The sequence below is a fragment of the Balaenoptera acutorostrata genome, chromosome 17 (assembly GCF_949987535.1).
Source record: "Balaenoptera acutorostrata chromosome 17, mBalAcu1.1, whole genome shotgun sequence".
Lineage (NCBI taxonomy): Eukaryota > Metazoa > Chordata > Mammalia > Artiodactyla > Balaenopteridae > Balaenoptera > Balaenoptera acutorostrata.
In genome coordinates, this window is record NC_080080.1 from 18,811,430 (window position 1) to 18,838,522 (window position 27,093).

At 35.5% G+C, this 27,093-nt stretch overlaps 2 protein-coding genes across 4 annotated transcripts in view; one reads left to right on the forward strand and one right to left on the reverse strand.

The window, feature by feature from the left end:
• Positions 1–264, reverse strand: part of MTBP (MDM2 binding protein) — a 69,979-nt gene extending 69,715 nt beyond the window's left edge. For both annotated transcript variants that reach the window (XM_057532296.1, XM_007188839.2), the window contains exon 1: positions 74–264. In XM_057532296.1, the coding sequence (XP_057388279.1) occupies positions 74–191 (118 nt within the window). In that variant the 5' untranslated portion in view covers positions 192–264. The remainder of the gene's footprint in view (positions 1–73) is intronic.
• A 104-nt stretch (positions 265–368) lies between these two features.
• Positions 369–27,093, forward strand: part of MRPL13 (mitochondrial ribosomal protein L13) — a 37,465-nt gene continuing 10,740 nt past the window's right edge. Inside the window, exons 1-6 of one of the 2 annotated variants that reach the window (XM_007188837.3) lie at positions 369–588; positions 3,997–4,120; positions 10,424–10,517; positions 13,217–13,277; positions 19,105–19,191; positions 25,660–25,781. In XM_007188837.3, coding sequence (XP_007188899.1) covers positions 505–588; positions 3,997–4,120; positions 10,424–10,517; positions 13,217–13,277; positions 19,105–19,191; positions 25,660–25,781 — 572 coding nt within the window. In that variant the 5' untranslated portion in view covers positions 369–504. The remainder of the gene's footprint in view (positions 589–3,996; positions 4,121–10,423; positions 10,518–13,216; positions 13,278–19,104; positions 19,192–25,659; positions 25,782–27,093) is intronic. The other variant, XM_007188838.3, reaches the window with a different exon arrangement.

A 27,093-nucleotide genomic window follows, 5' to 3' on the forward strand; every position in this document is an offset into this window, starting at 1 on the left:
GCAGCAGAACTTGATCACAATTTTTTTCTCCTCCCTGCAAGCCGTTCCCGCTCTTTCTCAGCCCAGCGCTTACCTGGCTGTTTCTCGGTACCCTCAGCGGACGAAGCCCCTGGCCCATGCTCCGCCACCGCACCCGCCGCCGACGGGACTTTTTCTTCCTCCCAGATCACTAGGAGTAGGTACCGATCCATCTCTCAGGGCTGAGACCCCGTTTCAGCTCTCGGCTTCCACATCCAAACAGCCCCGCGCTACTGACGCACTTCCGGTTCCTTCTACTTAGGTCGGCTGGAAACTGTGTCCTCCATTGGTTTTCCGCAGCTTTTCCAGCAAGCGAGTTATTTTCGGGGGTTGTTCTCTCAATAACTAGATCATTTCCTCGCTTCATGACGAAACTGCTACGGTGGGAAGATTGGAGGAGATGCAGGAAAAGCAGATAAGCAGACGAGTGCTGGCTTGTCTAGGATCTGTTATACTCGGCTACATGCGTTTCCCGCCGGGCCCGTGATGCTGGGGGACAGGTCTTGGATCCTGGAAAAAAGACTGTCCTGCTACTGGGGGAACATGTCGAGTTTTTCTAGGGCGCCCCAGGTGAGCTCGCACTCTTGTAGCTCGATGGCATTCATTACGCTGGCAGAAGGAGGTCGGATTTAGAGAAGCTGAGTAGGATGGGAAGCCGGGTCCTTGGGCCCGGAAATGCCTCGGTGAAGCACAAAGGGTAGTGATTCTGACCACCACTTGCTGTCGTTTTCTTGGTACTCCTACCCTCCCCTTTTCAGTCAACCCTTTTCGTGTTTCTTTTTACCCACCTCGGGAAGAAGGAGGGAAGGTCAGAGAGGTAATAAGCTGGATCATATAGGGCATTGTAGACTATTGTAAGAGTTTGATTTACTGAACAAAATAAGGGGAGTAACATGATCTCGTTTAAGTGTTAAAAGGAGCACTACGACTGCTGAGTTGAGAATAGACTGTGTAGAGATGGGGATTGGTGGAGAAGAGAAGCAAATAATCTGTTTGGAGGCTATTGAAAATAATCCAGGCTAGACATGATGGTGGCACAAACCAGACTTAGTAACTGTGTAGAGTTGAAAAGTGGTCACGTTCCGTTTGAAGGTGGAGCCAACAGGATTTCCTGAAGGACTGTATGTGCGCCGACAGCAAAAGAAAAAACAAGGATTATTCCAAGGTTTTTTGTTGTAACAACCGGAAGAACGTTCCATCAACTGAGATAGGCAAGGCTGAGATTGAAGCAGGTTTCAGGAGGAAGAGCAGGAGTTGGTCTAAGCTGCCTCTTAGTCTAGTCCTGCTCCAAGTGTGATTCCTTCCTTGGACTGTTTGTTACCTGTCCCTAATGAGGAAAATACAGAAAGTAAAATTAAACATTAAAAAACTGTAGCAATTTGACATTGTGGCAGTATTTTAATTGTTTTATCAGAGGGTTTTTGGTTTTGTTTTTTTTTTTTCTATCAGGTATTGGTCTGCAATGGACTGGGGAAAAACTAGTCTTCTGCTACATATGGTTTAAGAAGCACTGTAGTGTATATGCCAGGTGGGCAATGGAATGCAAGTGTAGAGTTCAGGAAAGAGGTCCAGGCTGGAGATGTAAATAAGGGAATCATAAACATACAGATGGCATTTAAAGTTATTGGTCTGGATGAAGTCTGTGTGGAAATGTGTAAAGAGAAGATAGGATTTAAAGTCCAAATCAGGATATTATGAGAGGGAAAGGAGGGGCTACTGATCATTTTGCTGGGGCAATGGCATAAAATGGGGTTGTCTTAGACAAAGTGGTCAATATGGTTTTCCTGTGAAGAAGCCAAATTCATTTTAGTGCCCCAACAGGTTTTTTTCGTTTTTACTTTGTAAAAATCTTTTCTCCTTTGGTTTCTATTGGCATTATACAGATCCATGTATTTACATCTTTGTTAGTTACCCTCTTTTTTTCTTCCTTTTCTTGGCCTCTATCTGAGAGTGTCTTTTTTGTTTGTTTGTTTTTAAAATTTATTTATTTATTTTTGGCTGCATTGGGTCTTCTTGACTAGCTTGCCAAGAACAGTTCTGGAACATTTCAACATTTCAGAGGCAAGAGAAAGAGAGAACTAGCATGATAGGAAAACAAAACAAAACAAAGCAATAGAGGGTGGTGTCCTGGAAATCAAGTGAAGAAAGAATACCCAGGAGAGGGGAATGATCAACTGTGTCAAAGACAGAATTGACCAGTGGATTTAGTAATGTGAAGGTCATGGTAAACTTGGCAGGCAGTAGTGTGCTGGTGATGGTGTGGGAAGATAAAAGCCAGGGTGGAGTAGGTTGAAGAGAGAATGAGGAGAGACAAATTAAAGACAACTCTTTGCAAGAGTTTGCTACAAAGAAGAGGAAAGAAATGAGGCAGTTGCTGGTAGGGAAGGGAGGTCAGGAGTTTGTTTGTTTTTATGGATAATTTTAATCATACACAAAAGTAGATATCACCCAATTTCAAAAGTCTCACAGCCAATATCATTTAATCTTACCCCCATTCATTTCCTTTTCTTACTTATGAATTTGAGGTAAACCTCAGACTCATATTATTTCATCAGTAAATATTTCAATATGTTCTTTACAAGATAAGGATTTTTTAAAAAATTCCATTACCATTTATCAAAGCTAAATGGAAATTTAACAGCAATTCCTTAGTATCATCAGATATCCAGTATGTGTTCAAGTTTCCAATTTTCTCACACATATCATGTATATTATATAAATACATAATATTTTTAGTTTCTTCCTTTGGATTAGGATCCGAAGTAGCAATAAGTTGCTATTTTTTTAATGTCTCTCTCAATAATAGTTTCCTTTTCCTGTCTTTTTTTCTTACAGTTTATTGAAGAAACAAGATTGTCCTGTAGACAATTGAATTGAATTTTTTTTTTTTTTTTTAGTTCATAAACTGAGAGAGGTATGGAAAGTATATGGGCTAGAAGCTCTTTATTTGCAAAGGACATGATCATCTGTGTAAAAAATGGAACTTACAAAAAGTTACTAGAACTGATAAATGAGTTTAGCAAGGTTGCAGGATATAAGACCAAAATACAAAAATGTGTATTTCTATATACTAGCAACAATCAGAAATTTAAATTAAAAATACAATACCGTTTACAATGGCATCAAAATATATGAAATAAACTTGACAGAAGATGTAAAAGGGGAATGGGGTAGAGACTAGAAAAATGAGAACAGGAAAACAGCAGATTGGTAAGCAGTTTTATAAGCTGATTTGTGATAATTAAATTTAAGATAAAACCAGCGAGCCTAGTTGTACTTTTTCCAGCATTGTTTGGCTGCTTGTGTATATCCATAGAGAAAGCATCTGATCAAGATCTTTCTGGCCTGTAATTTTCTTAGAATTTGAAGGCAGTGATGGATACTGCAAAGACAGCAGTTTAGTCCTGAGGCAGCCTAAGATGTCTATCTAAGGCAGTTTTTTAAAATTTAAGTTTATTCAACATCATCCATCTATGCTTTTCCAGCTACATTCTGCTATTTAACTCTCCCTTGGAATTAAACTCCTGAATAGTCTTCAGTTCGTAATTGGCCACTCATCTTTCAATGTTAATGTACCTTCCAATCTCAAAATATTTTTGAAGACCTTCATAAACAACTTCTACTTTCATAAGAGCTTTTCATGACCCCTCCAGATACTATTCTATATGGCACGAAAAATATAAGTCATAATGTAAAGGGAAATAATATCTTTGGAATGTTTTTAAAAGAGCATAATCCATATTGCTAATAGAAAAGCAGGCAGGAAAGATTACTGTGTTAATCTTTGCAGAATAATGAGAAAAGATCCCCCTTTTCCAGAAATAGAAATGAGAACAAAACAAAAAAATTAGTGATAGGATCTTTTTTCATAATAATTATTGATGTTAACTGTAGATTACATGTGATGGTATATAATAGCAAACTCAGCTGTTTCCATTTAATTAGAATTTTCTTTGTCTCCTCTTCTGTCTCTTCAAGCAATGGGCCACTTTTGCTCGAGTTTGGTATCTCTTAGATGGGAAAATGCAGCCCCCTGGCAAACTTGCTGCCCTGGCATCAGTTAAACTTCAAGGATTGCATAAACCTATGTACCATCAACTGAGTGAGTATCATTTTAGACCTGTTATTGGTAATCACAGTTTTCATGTCAGGATAGAATTTTGAAGATGTTTGACTGGGCTGTTTTTTGTTGTTTTTTTAAAATATTTATTTATTTATTTATTTTTGGCTGCGTTGGGTCTTTGTTGCTGCGCGCAGGCTTTCTCTAGCTGTGGCGAGCGGGGGCTTCTCTTCCTTGCGGTGTGCGAGCTTCTCATTGCGGTGGCTTCTCTTGTTGTGGAGCACGGGCTCTAGGCACGTGGGCTTCAGTAGTTGTGGCACATGGGCTCAGTAGTTGTGGCTCGCGGGCTCTAGAGCACAGGCTCAGTAGTTGTGGCACCTGGGCTTAGTTGCTCTGCGGCATGTGGGATCTTCCCGGACCAGGGCTCGAACCCGTGTACCCTACCTTGGCCGGCAGATTCTTAACCACTGTGCCACCAGGGAAGCCCTGGGCTGTTTTAAGGATCTCTTTTTTCCTGAGGATCCCTTATTCCATTCTTGATAAAAACCTGTTGGGGGCGGGACTTCCCTGGTGAAGCAGTGGTTAAGAATCCGCCTGCCAATGAGGGGACATGAGTTCGAGCCCTGGTCTGGGAAGATCCCACATGCCGCGGAGCAACTAAGCCCGTGCACCACAACTACTGAGCCTGCGCTGTACAGCCCGTGAGCCACAACTATGGAGCCCGCGCACCTGGAGGCCGTGCTCCGCAACAAGAGAAGCCACTGCAATGAGAAGCCCGCGCACCGCAACGAAGAGCAGCCCCCGCTCGCGGCAACTAGAGAAAGCCCGCGCACAGCAACGAAGACCCAACGCAGCCAAAAATAAATAAATAAATAAATAAATTTTAAAAACAAACAAACAAAACCTGTTGGGGCACTAAAATGAATTTGGCTTCTTCATAGGAAAACCATATTGACCACTTTGTCTAAGACAACCCCATTTTATGCCATTGCCCCAGCAAAATGATCAGTAGCCCCTCCTTTCCCTCTCCTAATATCCTGATTTGGACTTTAAATTAAATGTTCACTCTTAAACACGTTTCTTCATGTGGCAACATGCATTTCAATAGAGTTTCTGAAAATGAGCAAATAAGTTTGCCCTCTCTTTGAAAAAACCCTTTCCTCCAGAAAGATATGTAGGGCTAGCTAGCTAGGCATGGAAAGTTACTTTTCACTGTTTTGAATTAATAGATTTGCTCTTCTGTGTCCTTTTTCCAAAACAAAACAAAACAGTTGCTTTCATGCTAAAAGCCTTCTGCTTATCACAGGTAGTTGTGATTGACTTCACTTTCCTAGGCACTTCCTGTCCCCCTGTAAGATCCAAGTATCAGTTCTTACTCTTCATCTTGCTTGACCTGTCAACAGCATTTTTTGCAGTTGATCACAGTTTTAACTTTATTTTGAAACATGAAATATACAAAGATATATTTAGATGGATAGAGATGTATTCCTCTACCTATATATAAATATAGATAATATTTTAAAGAAAATTAATAATAATGGTGGTGAAATGAATACCCATACACTCAGCATTTGGGTTGTTTTCCTCTTTTTTGCCGTTACAAACAACATTGCTATCAGTATTCTTGTACCTTTTTCCCAGGGCACATGTGGAAGAGTTTCTCTGAGGTCTGTCTGTAGGACAGGAATTACTGGGTTTAAAATGGGAACCTAGTTAGTCTTTATATGCAGGTGTTTTCATTATTCCTCATCTCAGTAACATTGATATTGTCGTTCTTTTTAATGTTGACTACTCTGGTAAATGGGATATGCTCTTTCTTGGTGGTTTTAATTTGCATTTTCCTGATTGCCCATGAAGCTGAGAATCTTTTCATTTGTTTATTGGCCTTTTATCATTTCCCATTTTGTGAAAGGTCTATGCATTTCTTTTTCCCATTTTTCCACGGAGTTGTTTGTCCTTTACTTCTTTCTAACTTCTATTATAAAAATTTTACATTTTCAGAAAAGTTCAAAGAGTAGTACAGTGAATTTCTCTATACCAGCCACCTAGATTACACAATTATTAATATTGTATCATATTTTTTTACTCGATCATTTGAAAATAAATTACAGATATCATTATACCTCCCCCTAAATATTTCAGCATATGTCGCCCAAGAACAAAGATATTCTCCTATGTAACCCAAATGCCATTATCACACCTAAATATTAACTTTTATAGCCCTTCCTGTATATATGGCCATCGTTTGTCATATTGTTTTTCTGGGAAACTGTATGTCAGTTTTCAAATAAACATGTTTACAGTGATTATGAACACATGAAGCATACTTAATAAATGCTGATTAAACCAGTATATGTTAGAAAAAACTTAAAACAACATATTTGTAAATAGAAAATTGCGTGCAGTTTGTTTGATTTTAGTGACATCTTATGGACGTGAAAAGTCCAAAGTTTTGCTGATAAAAGCCAGATATTAAATATAGTGAAACAAAAATGCAATTCAGTCTTTAAGAAGTAAATTTCTAATTTCATAGAAAAGCTATTCTCCGTTACCAGGGAAGGGTGGCCCGACAGGCAGCCACAAAAGCTCCTCTGGTGTTCTAGCAGCACGCTTGCTCATCAGTACTTAAGGAATACTTTCGCAGTAATGACGTGCTTGTAAGGAAGCAGAACTTTAATTCAGTGGACAGATAAGTGCTACACTTTAAGAAGAATTAGGTGGCTACTACTGATTCCACCTTCTCTCAAATTTTGTGAAAGGAAGGCATTCTTCTCCTAACTCCAGATCATCTCGATCTTGACCCAGACCACCGTTTCCATAAAAAAATAACCTAATAAATGGAACGTTGATTTGCCACAGCATCTCACAAAGTCCATGGACCTGTATGTATGTTCAGATACATAACGTATACAATATTTGAACCATTTTATAGGCACTCCCTTCTCCTTCTGATTAGAGCTGCCCTTCTGAATGGGAGACTTGGGAGCTCTCTGAACATGTTTGCTTTTCACTGATACAGGAAAAGGAAGGCCACTTGGTGATTTTTGGATTGTGCCTTATTCTTCACGAGGACTCCATTCTTTTCACTGCCTGCAAATTAATCAGTTGAGGAGAACCATATGAGCATTTAAAAGAAGCAAAGGGAAACCTTTCTTAAGCATTATCTAAAGTTATTAGATCATCTTAAAATACTTCTGGTGCACATGGAATGAAATCAAACGAAAGTTTCACACAGTTCTTAAAGGTTAATGTTATGAATGTTAGCACACCAAACAATTCTAACAATTCACTAGTCTAATCTCTAGTATTCTGCCTTGCATTATTTATTTAAATCTTTTAAGGATTTGTTAGAAAAAAAAGTTTAGAATGCTCTTCTTAAAGTTATGCAGCTAATGTATTTTTCTCTCTTACTATTCAGTTGTGTCAGTCTATTTCAAATGTTAACTATGCATCGTTTAAATTTTACAGTCTTTTTTTTTTTTTAATTTTTATTTATTTATTTATGGCTGTGTTGGGTCTTCGTTTCTGCGCGAGGGCTTTCTCTAGTTGCAGAGAGCGGGGGCCACTCCTCATCGCAGTGCGCGAGCCTCTCACTAGCGTGGCCTTTCTTGTTGCGGAGCACAGGCTCCAGACGCGCAGGCTCAGTAATTGTGGCTCACGGGCCCAGTTGCTCCGCAGCATGTGGGATCTTCTCAGACCAGGGCTCGAACCCGTGTCCCCTGCATTAGCAGGCAGATTCTCAACCACTGCGCCACCAGGGAAGCCCCGGGAAGCCCCCGAAATTTTACAGTCTGAATCACACATTTATTCTTCATCTCACTCCTAGAATATCATTGTACAAAGCACTGAAGCTTTTTGCTCCAGGTTATATCTAGAATGCATGCCTCTTTTAGAAGGAATATTTACACATTATCATAAATTTGAACAACACACCTTGTTCCTATCACAACGCCTTTACACTCAGTAGATTCTGTGGTAACTTACATGATCATCTGTCACATTAGCCCTGCAGAAGTTCAGGGATGCTAAAAAAAATGTTGAAGTAGGCATTTGGATATTTGTCCTTCAAGGCTGGAAACAAACATAGAGGCAAAAGCCAAACTTTGTTGCTTATCACTAAATTGAAACAGCTATTTTTCAAACGTTTCTCAAACCAAATCTTGTAAGGAGACCCAATATGTAAAAGCAGTGTTGCACTGGATGAAGGAGACCTTAGATTCCCTGACATAAACCTTTGAGTTTTCCCTTTGATTGAATTAGTTTGAATTTTATTTGGCCATTTAATTTAGCACCTAATATTATAAAAAGAAATCAAATAAGGTCAGAAATCTAAGTTGATAAATTTTTGTAAATAAACTCAATTCCTTTTTCTAAAAATTGCTTATTACTAAACTTTAACTTTTAAAAAAAAGTTTTTAAGTTTGAAAGATATTAATTAACTTCCACCATCTCTTGATCAGGCAGTAGAGTTCCAATTTATATGTATTTGGTGCATATTGTAAAACGTAAAATGTTTCAATTAAAATTTTAAAATGACATATATCTATTTATTTGGATTAACAGAAATTTAGGTAGAAATGATTGCACTATATCCAGGATTTTAGGCTTTAATCATAATATTGGCTTCTGTTTTAATAAGTAGTACAGTTAAAAAAGATTTAATTGCTGGTTGGTTTTAATTAGAGACAGTGGAGAAGTGCTTCTAAGAATTATTAAATACAGTAGAGATTTGGCATAAGTTATTAAGGGAGAATAATTTTTCCCAGATTAGATGTTCATACCTTAGAGCTGAAAGAACACAATTTTCACCTGATTTGTGGTATTCTTTCTAATGTCCCTTGAAAGATCCTTTTTGAAGTAAAAATGTGTTTTGAATGGCGCAAAATGCATTTTGCATATTTAAAGCTTAAACAACATTTAAAAAATAAATTCAGGTTTATTAGAAAGTTAAAGATTCCATTTTTCCTCCAAAGAGGTGTCACAGAAAGAGCCTGAACAGGGAGTTAAATACCTTGGTGTGAGCTTTGACAAATCACTTAATCTTAACAAGCCTTAGCTTCTTCAACTCTAAGTGTCCGGTTGAAAGCTAACATAATTTCGGCATTATTTGGGACTGTGTAGGTGTCTTCTCACCCTCTTCATTTGTTCTTCAGGTTCATTTGCCCAGCTGCCTTAGTAGCCCACCATGGGTCACTTTTGGGAACTTTAGTTACTTAATTTGCCAAATAGTCAAACTTGCCTTTTCAACCAGCTAACAGCAAGCTTCCCATTCTCAAATCTTTCCTTCACACCCCTGGATTCCCTTACACTCTAGTGAAGAAAACTCACCTGCTTTATCCTCTTTCCTTTACCCTTGTCTTATATAAACCATGAACTTCTCACTGAAAATTCTGTCATTCAAATTCAAGCTCTGCATAGACTCTTATAATGTAATCTTCAGTTTTGAGATACTGTACTTATTTATACTTATTTTTTCAGTGGTGATTTTTTTCAAATAAATAACCTTCAAGAATCTTTTGAAGTTTGTTTTTCTATTAGTAGAATAGGCACTTAATAAATGTTTCTGACTACTTGATTTTGTCATGTACAGTGACTTGTGAAAACTTACATGTTGACTTTTTAGGGTTTTTTTTTAGATGAACTGCCAGGCCTAAGGGTACTTTTCACTGGAAAATTAATCCAAAACATATATTTTGATTTTCAGATCATCTGTTGCATCAAGTATATGTGTACTCATAGTTGCTAGTGGCGGTTTAAATTTAACTAGTTAAATGTGTTTGGAAAAAACCTTGGGTTAGTAATTAAGCATAAGATCCTAGTATTCTTTTCTCTGAATTTGAAAAGAATAATCAATTGTGATGTTTTACATTTGTTTCCAATTTACCTGTTGGTAAAACAAACCATTTTTCATCTATATGCATATTGTTTTCACTTTCTCTTTTATTTTTAAGGGAAAATTTGTATGAGATATTTAAAAGTGGTGAAGTGTAATTATTAATAGTACATTTTAATGAAGTGTAATTGTTAATCGGCAGAGAAAATAGGAGTAACAGTAGTTTGCCTTTAAAAGATGTGTCAGTTATTGGCATCTTTATTGAATTCTCTTTTACCTTCCAGCATTGAGATTTTCCAACTGTCTAGCCAACTCTTTCTGTGCTTACATGTTACGTGAAAGAGAAACATAAATCTATTCAATGATTTTGATGTTGCACTGTGACTTGCTTTATATTTTTTGATGTGCTTTTTGGACTTTGATAAGCTTTATAAAAAACCAAGCTCACTTTTTCTTAAAGTCAAGAGTTTTCATATAAAATCTTCTTTTTTCTTTGTTCTTTTTACATCTAGGTGACTGTGGAGATCATGTTGTCATAATGAACACAAGGCACATTGCATTTTCTGGAAACAAATGGGAGCAAAAAGTGTACTCCTCACATACTGGGTAAGATAATGCTTTTATCAGGGAAGATAGGCAGTTGAATATATATTACCTTAAGAATATTATTGGTCTTATTTAAAAGAAAAAGGTTTTTTCAAAATTTAAGAAAATACCAATTTTCTTCATGCCACATGTATGATTTACTCAATCAAAAAAACCACAATACTGTACCAAATACTCATGATTACCTGAGAATATTTGTTTTTCCTGGAAGCTTTTCATATAACCTCTGTGATCTAGATTCTTCTCATTTTTTAGTCAGTCTTCTCACTTCTTTCTTTCTGTTTCCTATAATTCATCTTACTGCTGTTTCCAGAACCATCTTGAACTTCTAAAAGTACATGAGATGTTGAAAGAATGGTGAGTGAAATCCCAAGTTTGGAAGATACCTAAAATCTCCACAACATGCCTTTCAAGTTATATATAGGTCTGCCTATCTGAATAATAGCAATCTCCTAGCTCATGAGGCAGCGCATTCATTCTGCCTTTGATGTGGTCTAAATTTTAGAAAGATCTCAATGCGATTGAGTCATCATCTGTTTTTCTCTAGCTTTCAGAATGGTCTTAGTCCTTTTTTGGACAGTGTAAAATTATATCTTCCACATGACATCCTTCAGATAGTTTTGAGACAATGATCAGCAAGTACCCACTGATCTGTCTTTTCTCTAGACTAAACATCTGTAGTTCCTTCAAAGTTCTTTTTATGGCTTCCCTTCAGATGTCTTATCTCCATTATATCTTGGTCACTGTTCTCTGAGTGCAATCACTGCTTATCAGTATCTTTCTTAACTAAATACACTCACCTGGCTGTGTTTTAATGGTTTTCTGGTATAATGTGACTCCACCTCTTTCAGTTATGCAATCTTCTATTGTAGTAGCACTTTCCTTCAAGGCCATATCACTATGTGCTACACCGAGTTTCTCCATCAGCTAAAACTCATAAGTCTTTTTCAAACATGCTGCTGTTCAACCATGTATCCTCCTTGCTGTGTATTTTAGTTGCATTCTAATCAACTGCAGTACCTTAAGTTTACTCCATGTAAATTCTATCTCTGGCCTTTTAAGATCTTTTGAGATGTTGATTATGTCATGTAATGTGTTAGTTAACCCCTCAGTTTCAGGTCATGTACAAATTTAATTAAGCATACCTTCTTCAGTAGCATGCAAGATATGATTAAAAATGTTGGCTTTTCATTCTTGATCAAAATTATTTTTTTTTTATTTCCAAGTGCACCTTCATCTTAGACAGGCAGACTTTGATATTCCCATCTGTTTCTTTTCCTCTCTTGCCCAAGTAGGTCTTAAAAGCTTGGAATAACTTTTTTGCTTCCATTAGCCAGCCTTTGCCCATTTCTACACTTAAACACTTTCGTGAACTCTTTATTTAATGTAACAAAAATGAATTCACATCCATCTTTAGTAATTTTTACTGTTGGTAAATCTCTATATATAAACCAAGTTTTATAAAATTTACAGGTAATTGGGAAAGAAATATGAAAATGCAAGATAACAATATGATAAAACATAAAGTATTTTTTTCCCGGAGAGAAAGAATACAGGAATAGAAGTCTAGACAGGTATTTCTTTTTCTGAGGCTGAAATTCCATGAAGCAAATGAAAGAGCATCAGTTTGAAAATTATCCATCTTTCTCAGCAAATTTCTAAATTTGCTTTCTTAAGTTTTATTCCTAAAACGTGGTTCTCTAAATCATCTTTAAAATGTTTTCAAGTCTTGTTGAAAGAAACTTACAAAAGGAATCATATTTAGGTAATCTTACATTTTTCTTGCAGAGTCTACTGCCTTTACCTTTTATTTTTCCCTTCCTCAAAAATCATTAAGGCTTTATCCATCCATTCAGTGTAATAAAACCTTGCATCTGTATGTTGTTTTCGTTTTAAATTTCTTAAGCACTGTCACTTGACTCTCATAAAAATCTTGAGAGGTAGATGGGGCAGATATTATCATTTTTCTTATATAAGCAAACTCATATATAAAGAGATGAAATGAATTGCCTAATATTATACTGGTAGCCACTGGCAAAACCTAGATTCCAGACCTGGATCTGGGGTATTCAAGTTACCAAGATGCCTCCAGTACTATCCCAAATATTTTTTTTAATCTACATTTTATATATAATTTTGATCGGAACACAATGAAATATTTTATTACTTAGAACCAACATATGACTTCCTGTTAATAGGAGACAGGAGCACGACTTGTTTAGAGTATTAACTTGCCTTCAGAACCAGGTAGTCTACCACTATTTTCTCCAAACCTGACCCCTAGCTTATTCACTTTGTCTGATTTGTCAGGGAATGTGAAACATTTTGGCACTTTGCTTTTTTTTAAATTCAAGCAGTGATAAACTAAGCAGTGATAAAAATGTTTGACTGAATGAGTGAATGAATGAATGATGAATAACTTTAAATTCCAGTAGAAATATAAATAGTTTGCCAAGAAATTTTCTAAGATGTGGAACTTTTTATGAAATAATGATTGCTAATTTGACCACTTAAGAGAATAGCATTTCAAATAGCATAAGTTACTGCTTAATTTTTAAGACATTGATGAACAGCATAGTTTCGAGAAACAAGTATAATTTCATAATAAAAATAGTTTTCATATTATAAAAGAATGTTCATTTTAAGAATACTGTACCATAGCCTACTCCCAATTTTAATGTCTTTGTTTCTTTTAATAGCTACCCAGGTGGATTTAGACAAGTAACAGCTGCTCAGCTTCACCAGAAGGATCCAGTGGCAGTAAGTTTATAGTATTTTTTATTATATCACACAAGTTTTGATAGGTATTATTTTGTTATCATTCAATTCTATATGTTTTCTAATTATTATTTAGTATGTTTTGCATTTAGTCAAAGAATTTTGATGCTTTTCTTTTTAATTTCTTAACATCTGCATGATCACCTAGAATATGATATGATAGCTGAAAATGTTTGGGGGAGACAGATGGATGTATGTATGTGTGTATATATGTTTATATTTCCATTATATCAAATATGCTAAGTATGTCGTTCCCATCTTATATTCTCACTGACTTTTTTGTTGTTGTTGTTCCCTTGATTTACTGATTACCTGAGAGAGTTATGTTAAAATCTCAATTGTGGATTTATTAATTTTTCCTTGTAGTTCTGTCAGTTTTTTGCTCTGTATGTTTTGAAGATTTAGTGTTAGATGAATTCATTTAAGTTTGGGATTATAATCTTCTTAAGGAGTTGATCAGGGTATATACTGACTCTCTTTATCTCCAATAATGCTTTTCAACTTGAGGTCTGTTCTTTTTATATATTAATATAGCTATATCAACCAATTTTTTAATTTTGTTTGCCTCATATATCATTTTACAGTTAATTTTAAACTTTACTGAGCTAGATTTTATTTTCTTTTTTATCCCCTTCTTTCTTGGCTTCTTTTGGATTGACTGAGTTTGCTTATTAGAAGTCTAGGATTAATCAGTATCTTTACTTTCCTCAAAATCAAATCAAGGCCCCTAGAAGATTATTAATACCTATTCTCCCTTTCAATCTGTATATTTTCTCTGTTCAAGATTTTTTAAAACCCTTAAAGTTCAGCATTCTTGTTATTGTCTTATACTGTTACTGATTCTTTATGGTCTTCTTTGCTTACGATCGCTTCTTGTAACTGGGATCAATGTCCTTCTCCTCGAAGTACTTCTTGATGACATTCCTATCATAACATTCTGAATAGTGAACTCTCCTTTTCTGTCTGAAGCTGTATTTTTCCCTTCATTCTTGATAGATAGTTTTGCTTATATATGCAATTCTAGCATAACCAAATTTTTTCTCTCAGCTTTTTGAAACTATTATTCACATAGATTTTAGTGTCCGTTATTACTGCTGGTATCAGATGTCACTTTAATTGTTTCTTTGTGTGTATTCTGTCTTTTCTTTCTGAATACTTTTAAGATCTTTTCTTTGGCTTTGGTTTTTATATGTTTCTCTTTGAGCGTTGTTATTTGTTTTGCTTGAGGATTGGTGTCTTCCGAAAACTCATCAGCTCTTCTATGTATCTTCTAATATCGGCTCCCTTTATTCTCTGTCCTTTCCCTTTGGAAATCAGATTATACATACATATACAAATAATTTCAATTATTGTATTTTTTTCCTTTTCTTGAAGCTTTTACTGTTTGTTTCTTTTTCAAATTTGCTGGTCGGTTTTGACAGTCTTCTGTTCCCTTTGTCATACTTTGGTTCCCTCTTGTATTTCTTTAAACATATTAAATGTAATTCTTAGCATTTATGTCTGATTCTGATATTTGTGGTCTTTGTGGGTCTGCAATTTATTGTTTTTGTTCAGGATACTTGGAAAGTGTATGTACCTTGGAACTTCATCTCTGGGAATTTTTGAGACCTACGTTAAAAATGAATTTCTTCAAAAAAGATTTACTTAGCTTCTGGCAGGTACATGGGGCCATATATCTATGTATACACATACATACATATATATGTATATATATGGCATCCTGAGACCTCTTTAAGCTATACTTTCGACCTCTGGATTTTGATCCCCATAAAAGGGGTGAATTTGGGGCCTCAAAGCCTTATAAGGTCAGGTTCATAGTTTAGCAGTTATCTATCAGGAAAGACTTTTGTTTTTTCATTTCCCCACTCAACACCCTGAGTATTGCCTTTCTGTTGAGAAGCTAGGTTTATGAGGTCATCTTGATCCTACCTCCTAACCCCAAAGTCATAGTCCTCTAAAACCCAAGCCCTGCACTAAACTGATGCCCTCAAGGCCAATGCCAGCCCTAGGGCTCTTTTGTTCTTTCTTTTACTTTTGGCCTCTAGTCAGTTCCATGCTTTTAAAAAGATTTCAAAAGCAATACTGTTAACTTCACTAATGTTTATTATTTTATCATTAGAGTTACATACTGGGAGAAGTTTCTAATCCAAATGCTTGTCCTCAGTATTGCTAAAAGCAGATCCTCCTTTTGCCATTTCACAGTTTTATTTTTTCTTCCTTAACTCTTGATAACCTAGTCTTTAAACCGTACTCCTAGATTTTGGTAGCATTTTCCCCATTGGGACCTGTTTTAGCTTTTTACTTAAATGAGCAAAGTGTTAGACTGTGAAGACACTCCTTTTTTACTTCCCTAAAATGGTGAATAAAAATAAATGTCTATTGTCAGGATGCAACCATTTGTTTGGTGTTGTACTGCCTATAATTTTCTTGGCAAAGGTAAGGGGGGAAGGGCATGTTTATTACTATAAGGTCTGACATGACATTTAGACGTTCCATGCTTTACTGTTTATTTTTACTATTTTTTTAAAAAATTTATTTATTATGTATTTTTGGCTGTGTTGGGTCTTCGTTTCTGTGCGAGGGCTTTCTCTAGTTGCAGCAAGTGTGGGCCACTCTTTATCGCGGTGCGCGGGCCTCTCACTATCGCGGCCTCTCTTGTTGCGGAGCACAGGCTCCAAACGCGCAGGCTCAGTTACTTTTTATAATTATAAAAACATGCTCAGAAATTGCTTCTTAAGAAATATTTAATGTTCTGCTTTATAATTCATGTGTCTTTAGATTATCACGGGTCAAAATAAAGTATCCCATTTTGACTATTAATATGGATTGCATATAATAGTAGTAAAAAGTTGTTAGGGCTACTGGTAATATATACCACAACTTTTACAACAAATTATAGTTTTAATACTTATAAATATGTTTCAATGTTTTTAAAATTAGTTTCTAGTTTATTCAGGTATGCTAACTATACACTAGGAGGCAGTATAGTCCAACTTTTGATGTTAAGAATTTGGCTTTGGATAACATTTGTAGAAATTGTTTCAAATTATTTTTTATGAACAAAGATTGAAATGCATTGCAAAATGTTTGATGATGGCTTGGAAAATATTTAGAGTTAAATCCATTTGAATTTTTACCTCATTAAAAGATCTTAATTTTTTTTAAGTCTTAATTTTGATTGTGTTTCTAAAAAGAATGACATGTTAAGGCAGAGGTCAGTTATTTTACTTCCAATTGAAACACTCAGTGTTTTTCTGGAACAGTAGGTCTTCTGCCAGCAGACATAATTTGCTTATCATCAGTACTTGGTATATATGGCTTTTAGGAGAATTTGTTTCATGAAGCATCTTTCTGATTATTAGTACGATCTTGGAATATTACATGTAAAGTACATTGATTAACATATTTAAATAGTAGGCTTTTAAGTATTTCAATATATTTTTATAATTACATAGAAGATCACTAATTCTAAACTCAAATAAGTTTATTGATTCAGCCCTTTTCTTATATCCTTTCTCCCTCTGTCATACATCTTAGTTTTCTTAAGAGTTTCTGTGTTCTTGTATTTTTCTTCTAATATGGTTCCTTTCTTATGTTTATTCCCTCTCCTATAGTTTATAAAGATACTTTGTGTGAAACAAATGTCATGTGCCCTGGGTTACAGATTAGATGAGGAAAGTATTTAATACTTATTAACCTTACCTTGTTCTATCTTTCTCACTTTCTGAATTCCTTACAGTTTATGCTTAAGTCTATACAGCTAGAATTACTTCATTGCATATGCAAGTTGTGTCACATTTATTTTTGGGGTATGTATATTTGTATGTCTATCATCCCCTTTTTCTCTTACCTGGCAGCTTGTAACCCTTTCATACTTTCCAGCTTTCTCTAATTTGAGTGTTATGTTTGCATTTTTTAACAGGGCATATTTTAAAAATACCAACTTGTTAATTCAAGTAAATACAACTAAATGTTTTTAAGAACATGAAAACCAAATGCCAAGTAACCCTAGTAATGCAACAAAATTGCTGTTAGGATGATATTCAGAAGATATAATGACTTGCTTATCCAGACAAGATGCTGAGTAGTCTTAACATTGTCACTTTCTACTAAAGACTTTTAAAACATTAAAAAATTTAAAGACTAATATCAGTGCTGCCCAAGAGAAATTTCTGCTATGATGGAAATATTCTTTGTCTGACCACTTGAAATGTGGCTTATGTGATTCAGGAACTGAATTTCTAATTGCTTTTAATTTTAACAGTGTAAGTCTGTATTTAAATAAAGTCTCCAGAACATAAAATCTCAACAGCACTAACACAGAAAAGAGATGGGAAATACATATGGGATGCCATTAGCTTTAGTACATAGTGAGGTAGTCTGATGTGATGAGAAAATAAAAGGATCAGGAAATTCTCTTATAGTGCAATCCTATTCCAACGTGTATTGTTTTAATGGGTTTCGTTTCATACATGCCAAATGATATCCTTGAAATATGAGTAGAGATGAAAAAAATCAATTTGACTCTCCAAATGTCTATTAGTTTTATGAAGCTTTTGCAGTGTATTTGTATACACTGTATACCAGGAGGCCCCCAGGAAGTTATGGAGCACAAGGTGACACTGTGTGCCTTTCTCTTGACAAAACATACAAAAAATCACATTCAGACCAACAATGAGGATAACCTTAACAAGGGGAAAAGTAAATCCTGAAAAGGTTAGTTTGCCGTCTTGGGAGTGGGTATGACAGGGAGAAGGGACTTTGTCTTCTTGATAAGTTACAGAGAGAAATACATTATAGGTGTGTTTGCATGTCCTGTATTTCTGTTCTGGGAGTAAACCAACCTGGATTGAATCTAGCACCACCACTTAATAGATACATGAAATTGGAGGGGAGGGAGGCCGGTTCTGTAACCTCACTAAATTTGTTTCCTCATCTGTGAAGTGGGACTTAGTATCGTAAACAAGATAACAAATGTAATGCAGTGACCACAGTACACACAGTAAGTTTTCAGTGAATGCTAGCCATTACCATTGTTATAGATTGGTGACTTACAGAGTCAGTCTCATGACTATATGGTCAGGCACAGTTTATGAACTGGAAACCTCCTGATCTCCCACCTGGAGGAAACGGGATTAAGCCTCCCTAGGATCTGTTGTAACCTGTATGTAACAGATTATTTTTTTTTTAATAAATTTTTTAAAAATTTATTTATTTATTTTTGGCTGCGTTGGGTGTTCGTTGCAGTGCGGTGGCTTCTCTTGTTGCGGAGCACGGGCTCTAGGCACGCAGGCTTCAGTAGTTGCAGCACGTGGGCTTCAATAGTTGTGGCTCACAGGTTCTAGAGAGCAGGCTCAATAGTTGTGGCGCACGGGCTTAGTTGCTCCACAACATGTGGGACCTTCCCGGACCAGGGATGGAACCCGTGTCCCCTGCATTGGCAGGCGGATTCTTAACCACTGTGCCACCAGGGAAGCCCTGTAATAGATTATTTGAGCCACAGGTTCTTGTATAAGCTTAAAGAATTTTTTCTTATTCTATCTAAAATTGACACATACACAAGTTATCTGTTATCTCTTACTTTTGTCTCTTTTCTAAATAAAAATAAACAGATTCGAAAGAAAATAGTAATGTACAAAATAATAAAAGTTACTTTTCTGTTACTGCCACATATCTGCTTAGGTCTCAGTTTCATTTCTTTCATATTCACATTGAATCTTAGCCCACTCGTTTTCATCACTATCTCTTATTGTGTTTATATCCCCAGTCACATTTTTCTTATTGAGTCCCCCGTGTATCTATTTTTCAGATTGTTAAACTAGCTATTTATGGCATGCTGCCAAAAAACCTTCACCGAAGAACTCTGATGCAGAGGTTGCATCTTTTCCCAGATGAAGTAAGTCACGGATGATACTTTCTTAAATTTTTTTTTTAACATCTTTATTGGAGTATAATTGCTTTACAATGGTGTGTTAGTTTCTGCTTTATAACAAAGTGAATCCGTTATACATATACATATATCCCCATATCTCTTCCCTCTTGCGTGTCCCTCCCTATCCCACCCCTCTAGGTGGTCACAAAGCACCAAGCTGATCTCCCTGTGCTATGCGGCTGCTTCCCACTAGCTATCTGTTTTACATTTGGTAGTGCATATATGTCCATGCCACTCTCTCACTTTGTCCCAGCTTACCCTTCCCCCTCCCCGTATCCTCAAATCCATTCTCTAGTAGGTGTGCATCTTTATTCCTGTCTTGCCCCTAGGTTCTTCATGACCATTACTTTTTTTTTTAGATTCCGTATATATGTGTTAGCATAGAGTATTTGTTTTTCTCTTTCTGACTTGCTTCACTCTGTATGACAGACTCTAGGTCCATCCACCTCACTATAAATAACTCAATTTCGTTTCTTTTTATGGCTGAGTAATATTCCATTGTATATATGTGCCACATCTTCTTTATCCATTCATCTGTTGATGGACACTTAGGTTGCTTCCATGTCCTGGCTATTGTAAATAGAGCTGCAATGAACATTTTGGTACATGACTCTTTTTGAATTATGGTTTTCTCAGGATGTGTGCCCAGTAGTGGGATTGCTGGGTCGTATGGTAGTTCTATTTTTAGTTTTTTAAGGAACCTCCATACTGTTCTCCATAGTGGCTGTATCAATTTACATTCCCACCAACAGTGCAAGAGGGTTCCCTTTGCTCCACACCCTCTCCAGCATTTATTGTTTGTAGATTTTTTGATGATGGCCATTCTGACTGGTGTGAGGTGATACCTCATTGTAGTTTTGATTTGCATTTCTCTAATGATTAGTGATGTTGAGCATTCTTTCATGTGTTTGTTGGCAGTCTGTATATCTTCTTTGGAGAAATGTCTGTTTAGGTCTGCCCATTTTTGGATTGGGTTGTTTGTTTTTTTGATATTGAGCTGCTTTCTTAAATTTTTAATTAAATGTTTTCTCATTTTAAAAATTGTTGTATTTTCAGTAATTTTATGTCAACTTCTGAAATATTTTTTGCATTTTATAGTGAATGCACTATAATAACCATTGCTTCTATTTTAAATCATAAAGTGAGCCATTATTGGACTAAAAACCAAAAGTCTGTAAATTCTATATTTTCATTTTAATAACTGCTTTCTTTGGAAAAAGGAACTATAGTCTGCTTTCTTTGGAACAAGAAACTATAATTAGAGCCCCTGTTAAATTGAGGGTACTCATAGATAATTTCATGAACTACAAAAAAGTATGAATTTAGTTTACTTTTTTTGTGACCTGTAGCTTCTATGAATCATAGATTAATAACTCGGCTTTGGTTGCTAATTATTTCCCATGATTTAACTTGAGAATACTTATTCCTACTCAGAATTTGTTCAACTAAAAAGAAGTACTTGAAAATAAAAATAGACATTTTTATCCAGAACTATTATAATGGTATAAGTACTTGGTTTTTCTCTTTGGTATAATATAATGAAACACTAGAGTTTCTATAACAAAATAGTTGAGTCCAGGCCATGGAATCAGACTGCCTGAGTTTGAATACATGCCCCACCATCTACTGACTTCATGGCCATTATTATCTCTGTTTTCTCATCTGTGAAATGGGCATAATAATAGTACCTACTTCATAAGATTGCTGTAAGGGTTAGATGAGATAACATTTGTAGAGTACTTAGACCAGGCCCTGGAACAGTAAGTTCTAGTTGCTATCAATATTATGGGTTATAATTGTTTTCTTTATAGTTCCTACTAGAGGAATAAGGTAGAATTCATTCCAGAATATAAAGTTATACAACTGTTCAAGACACTTGTATGTTCTGTTGTTAGTTTAAATAATGCATGAGTAAATTATTCAGACTTTTATCAAAGTGGCTAATTTATTACCTTTGCTTTGCATGAATTAGTAGAATAATTTCCCACTATTCACTTTACCTCTGAGGTAACGAGTATGGGAGCAGTATCATCATATAAGGATAAATGACCTTGCACATGAAATCACAAGAATTTTAAAACTCCTGTTTCTGATTGTACTTTCACATGCTTTTAGGAACCATAATTTCTACAAGGAACAAAAAAATAGTAATGTTATTTTTACCAGTTATAAGGTAGATACGTTTCAGCATAAATTACTTAAATAATTTCAGGCTATAAAATAAATGAGCCCATTTACCCAAAAATGGATTGCTAAATTTTTTATTGTCATGGCCATGGGGGAACAGGTACTCAGACATTGCTGGTAGCAGTACAAAATGATGCAACCCACAAGGAATCCAGGGAATTAGGTAACATTTAACAAAAATACATACATAAGGAGATTCATGCTTGATCCGGCTATCTTATATATAGCAATTTACCCTGAAGATACACATACACAAGATTATTGTTTCCACATTATCTACAATAGTAAAATAATAGAAATAAATAAATGCTTATTCATAGGAAATTGGCTAAATTATGCTATATCTATTCAATTGAGTACTGTGCAATTATAAAAAGAAATGACAAATATCATTATGATGATAAGTAATGCTTTCCAGGATGTATTGCTAAGTTAAAAAAAGCAAGGTGGAAAAGAATATAGACAGCATACTACCTATTATATGCATTTATACATATGTATGTTTACATACACACACATATATATTTATCTATCTTCTTTTTGCATAAAGAAACACAGGAAGAATAAATAAGAAAATGAAGTTGGTTACTTACTAGATCATGGGCACAAAAAGATGGAAGGAGTAAGGAAGAGGATGAGATTTTTGGAGAATACCTTTTAGATTATTATTTTTTTTTACTTTAACTTTTTTTATCATGTTGAGATTTTATATATTCAAAAAATAAAAGGACAATACCAATAGAAGTAAGCAGAACTAGCGCCCAGATTGTGTTTTCTAAGTGCTATCCCCTATTAAAAGGAATGTGGTTCTTCTTAGAAATGTTGTTTCTAGGTCTGGAACAAAGAAAGAAGAAGGTTATTTTGGAGTACACATGCACAAGATTATTATTTCTGCATTGTTTATAATAGTAAAATAATAAGTAACAGAAAGTAAGACAGTGATCAAAACCCGATGGAGAAATATCAAGAGAACACAGGAGGCAGCTTGAAGTGGTGCCCACTGACCAAATATGGACTGCGTGAGCCTTGAATGATCATAATGATGGGTTACCTTGAATAGAAAACAAAAATCTATGAGCCCACAATGATAGTCCAAAAATTACTTTTAACTGATTATAATTTCCCTTCTTTCTGGAGAAGGAAAAGCTCTTCTTTAGAGAAGAATGTCATCTAAAAAATGTAGAAATAATACTGAATTAGAAAAGCCACCATTATCAGCATATTCTGTATCTATTGAGTAAAACATTATAGAACAGGATATTCACACAGTTTCAAAACATCATGTCACGGAGTACTTACTCTTTAAAAAGGGAAAAGATACTTTTACGTTAAAGCCATCTGGTGAACCACCACTCATAACCAAGGTATTAAATATATCATCAATATGGGACAAACTGACATCATGTGCCTCCTGCTATGAATGAAGCACTGAAGACCCAGCATAAACTATATAGTGTCCTGTCAGAAATGTTTAACCTAAATCTAATGATGAGGAGAGAGTCCTACAAATCCAAAAAAAGAACATTCTGCAGCATAATTGGCCTGACCTCTTCAAAAATGTTAATTTCATAAAAGAGATAAAACAAGGAAACTCTTCAGATTAAAGGAAACTAGACTAAAGAATATATTATGTATGTTAACCAACATAATAACATAATAGCTGTAGCATGTGACCCTTGACCTTGGATTGGAAAAATTCAATTTGGGAAATTTGAATATACACTGTATATTAGAGTAAAAGGTGTTTCATCAATGTTAGTTTTCCTGAACATGAATTTGTAATGTGGTTACGTCGGAGACAATTCTTATATTTAGGAAATATACCTGCTGAAATACTTAGGGATGAAATATTTGCAGACTACTCTCAAATGGTGCAGTCAAAAAGAATGTTTTTGGTGTATGTGTTTATGAATAGATAAAAAGAGAGAAAGCAATCATGTCCTATTTGAATAGTCGGTGAATTTAGGTGAAGGTTAGATGAGTGTTCACTCATTTTGGCAACTTTTCGGTAGATTTGAAATTCCTTTAAAAATTGCAAAAAAGTGGGAGTTCCCTGGTGGTCCAGTGGTTAGGCTTCCACGCTTCCACTGCCTAGGGCCCGGGTTTGATCCCTTGTCAGGGAACTAAGATCCTGCAAGCTGTGTGGCACGGTCAAAAAAAAAAAAAAAAGTATAAAGAGGAAAAATTGCCAAAAAGTAAATGATCACCTCGCCCCTGTGTTTCTTTTTTCTACTTTTATTCTTTTCCTTATTTCCCTCTTAGGTTCACCACCTGCTCTGTGCAGAGGACATAAACGCATAATAGAAAGTTTTTCGGGTTTCATGTGTAATGCCTAATCAGCATCTTTTATTCCTAACTTTGCATTGATTTTGTCCATTCTTTCAGTGGATTCCTTTAATAGTGGTGAAATTTGTTAAGCTCATTTCAGTCAAAATTCTATTCAATTCAGCAAACATTTACCAGGAACCCACTATGTCCCAAACTCTCTATGCTGAGTGAGCAGTTGGGAACTTTTAAAATTGTCTTTGCAAATACAAGCTAAGGATTTTTTTTAATGGCTTCCCAAAGAAGTGTGAAATAGTCATAAATTTTCGTGAATACCAAACTGGGAGATAGACTTCTTTAGTAAGTAAAAAATAAGGACCCCTTAACAGTATTTCATGTGTCCAGGCTTCCTCTGCTTGTTCTGATTCCGCGTGCTTACACTTGCATATTTGAATATGCTGGGGAAGGGAATTTAAATATTTTTCAAATACTTTTCAGTGAAGAAACACTTCTCAATAGTATTTATTGTGTTTTGTGTATGTTGATAGTGACCCAGCCTATCCAAACCATAATTTTAAAGTCATTTTAAATTTTAAAAAATATTTTTTAATTTTTGCCATATTAGGTTTTAGAATGAGTTTATAGTGCAGTAGAGCTCTGTGATTCTCTAAAATTATTTTTAAATTGTATTTTGATTCTTGACATCTTGAATAACTTATTTGATGCCATGTCCTTGCCCAGATATTTGATTCCCAATTATACTATTGCTCTCTGCAGACAACCGTAATTTACTGTATAATCATCCTTTTTTTGGAAAATGTTTAGGAACACATTAAAATGAAAAGAGGGAATTATATCTATGATCCCTCGGGAAATGCCCATAGGACACTTCCATATTGATATCTTACTATTTTTTTGATAGACTCTCCAAAATTAACTGATCATTCAGATCCACAATATAATTCTCTTTCCCTTATTTTTGTTACATGAGTACAATATAAATGTTAATTCTTTTGGTTATTCATGCTCTTCATTTTATCATTCCCTTTATTTAGTCCAATTCCTGTTCTTTTAAGATACCTCTCAAATGTATGCTTTACTCTTTAGCTTGCTTTTCGTTACCCAAGTTCAGACTTTTTCATATTTTACCTTTCCTTTTATTTTTCGGAACATTTCGATATATGTCCAGGGGAAGGTAGTTCTGGGCAAGTGTCATTAATAAAGGCACCAGGATTTGAGTGTAGACCAACACCTGAAAGCTGGGGAGGTTGTTTACTCAGAAGCCATGGGCATTTGTGGAGGAGTGAAGTTGGAGAGGAGGGCTTCCTGGTCTAGCCAAGGAGTTAGAACTCCATCCTGAGAGGTTTTTAGCTAAGGAGTGACTTCTTTAAAACTGCAAGCCTTTAGAAGCCATGATCTTTTTATTTTCCTTTTTATACTCAGCACCTAGCACAATTTCTAGTTCATAGAAGGAGTTCAGTAAATGCTTGTTGGCTAAATGACTCAAAGATCCAGCAGATTTTCATTTTCGAAAGTTTTTTTTGGCAACAACATGGAGCATTAATTGAAAAAGGTTGTGGCACTGGAAGCAGCAGACCTTGCGCATACACTCATCAGATGAAACACTGTGACAATGAGCCAAAGCAGTGCCTTTTTGCAGTTGAGAGGAGGGGGAAAATTTAACAATATTCAGAAAAAGTAGAACTTATTGACCAGATACTTGTCAAAATTGAAGACATCTAACGTATCATTAGGAATAGGTTTGTCAAGATTAAAATATAGAATGTATTACTGTAATGAGATTACTTCTGTCACTGATTTAATGTATTTTTCAGGGATTTCTACAAAGTTTTAATTTGAAGATTGTGTTGTTCTCATTTTATAAACATTCTTTTATTATTTTTTAATACTAAGAATTACTAATTTATTCTTAGGGAATATATTTTAAGAAAATTAAGCCTAAATTTTTATTTACTCTAGGATATACCAGAAGATATTCTTAAGAATTTAGTGGAAGAGCTTCCTCAACCACGAAAAGTGCCCAGACGTCTAGATGAGTACACACAAGAAGAAATAGAGGCTTTCCCAAGAGTTTGGTCTCCGTAAGTCTTTCTTTTCCTTCCTATTTTTGTCTTTTAACCTGAGTTTAATATCTCCTGTTTTCTTATCCAAATGATAAGATCCTTGAGGGTAGGAAGAATGAACTTCTTTTCACTCTCGTGGACACTCTTTGCAGCTTCTACCTACAAATAAACTCTAGATGTAGATGGTAGAACCAAAAGTCTCGGAGTCTTAAGACCTTGCTAGGTAAGTGCAAGGATGTTCATAGATGCCTGTAAATTATCAGATGTTTTGTTTGGGATGACATAACTTGGATGGATTGTAGTCTCTTGGGATAATAAATGAATTGTTCTTACCTAAAACAAAGTGATTCTCTGTTTTTTCAGATTGCTTCACTAAGCCAAAAATATGATCTAATGAAAGTCATTAATTCTGGATACTTACAGTCAATCCAAATAGAAAAACAAAATAAAAAAACACTTTTGCTCTCCTCTATTACAATTTCCTCTACCTATGAGCCAGAAAGCTGCTTAGATTTGACAGACTGTCCTACCTAATTGTTTCCAGGCTGTTTTGCCTGGCCTACCAGGCTCTTTGTAACCTCATCAGCTTAAATTCTTCTCACTCCACTGTGCTGGTCTAGCATAGCAGACTGTGTAAGCTTGGCACCCTTTTTATGCAATTTAACTTTTCCATGACTTTGTTCTGCTGTTACCTCTGCCTAAAACAACACGTCCCTCATCTCCTCCTCTGGGATAACTCTTACTCATTCTTTAGGCCTTAGTTCAGATGTCAGTCTCCTTTAAGAAGCCTCACCTAAACATCAAGAGCAGACCAAGGGCTCAACCATCTTCTGCTGTAGCACCTGCCGTGCAGCTCTGTCATTACCACATTTACCTCCTCAAAAGCAAGGGCTGCATTTTGTTCATTGTTACATCCCCAGTGCATAGAACCGTACCTCACCTGATAGGGCCTCAGAAATGTTTACAGAATTTACCCAGTAGGTTTAGAGAGAGCCACGCATCCTCGTTGCTTGATCTACAAAAGACAGCTAATCTTCCCACAGGATACTTACCCATTGTACTCTGAAAATCCATATCTCTTGATGGGCTGCTTGGCCAGATAGGTTTGTGAAAACCTAAGTTTTCCCAGGATTACCAGTATGTCCAGGAATCTAATCCTTGACTCTTATTGCGTGTGTATATAACTTCACTCTTTGCACACAGAGGTCTTTAGGGTATTCTGTTTAAATCTTTTTGACTTTGCTGACTTGTATCAAGGTTCACCTTTAATTAAATCTGCATATAATGAGCAAAATAATATTATTAGTGATCATTTACACTTTCCAGTTGC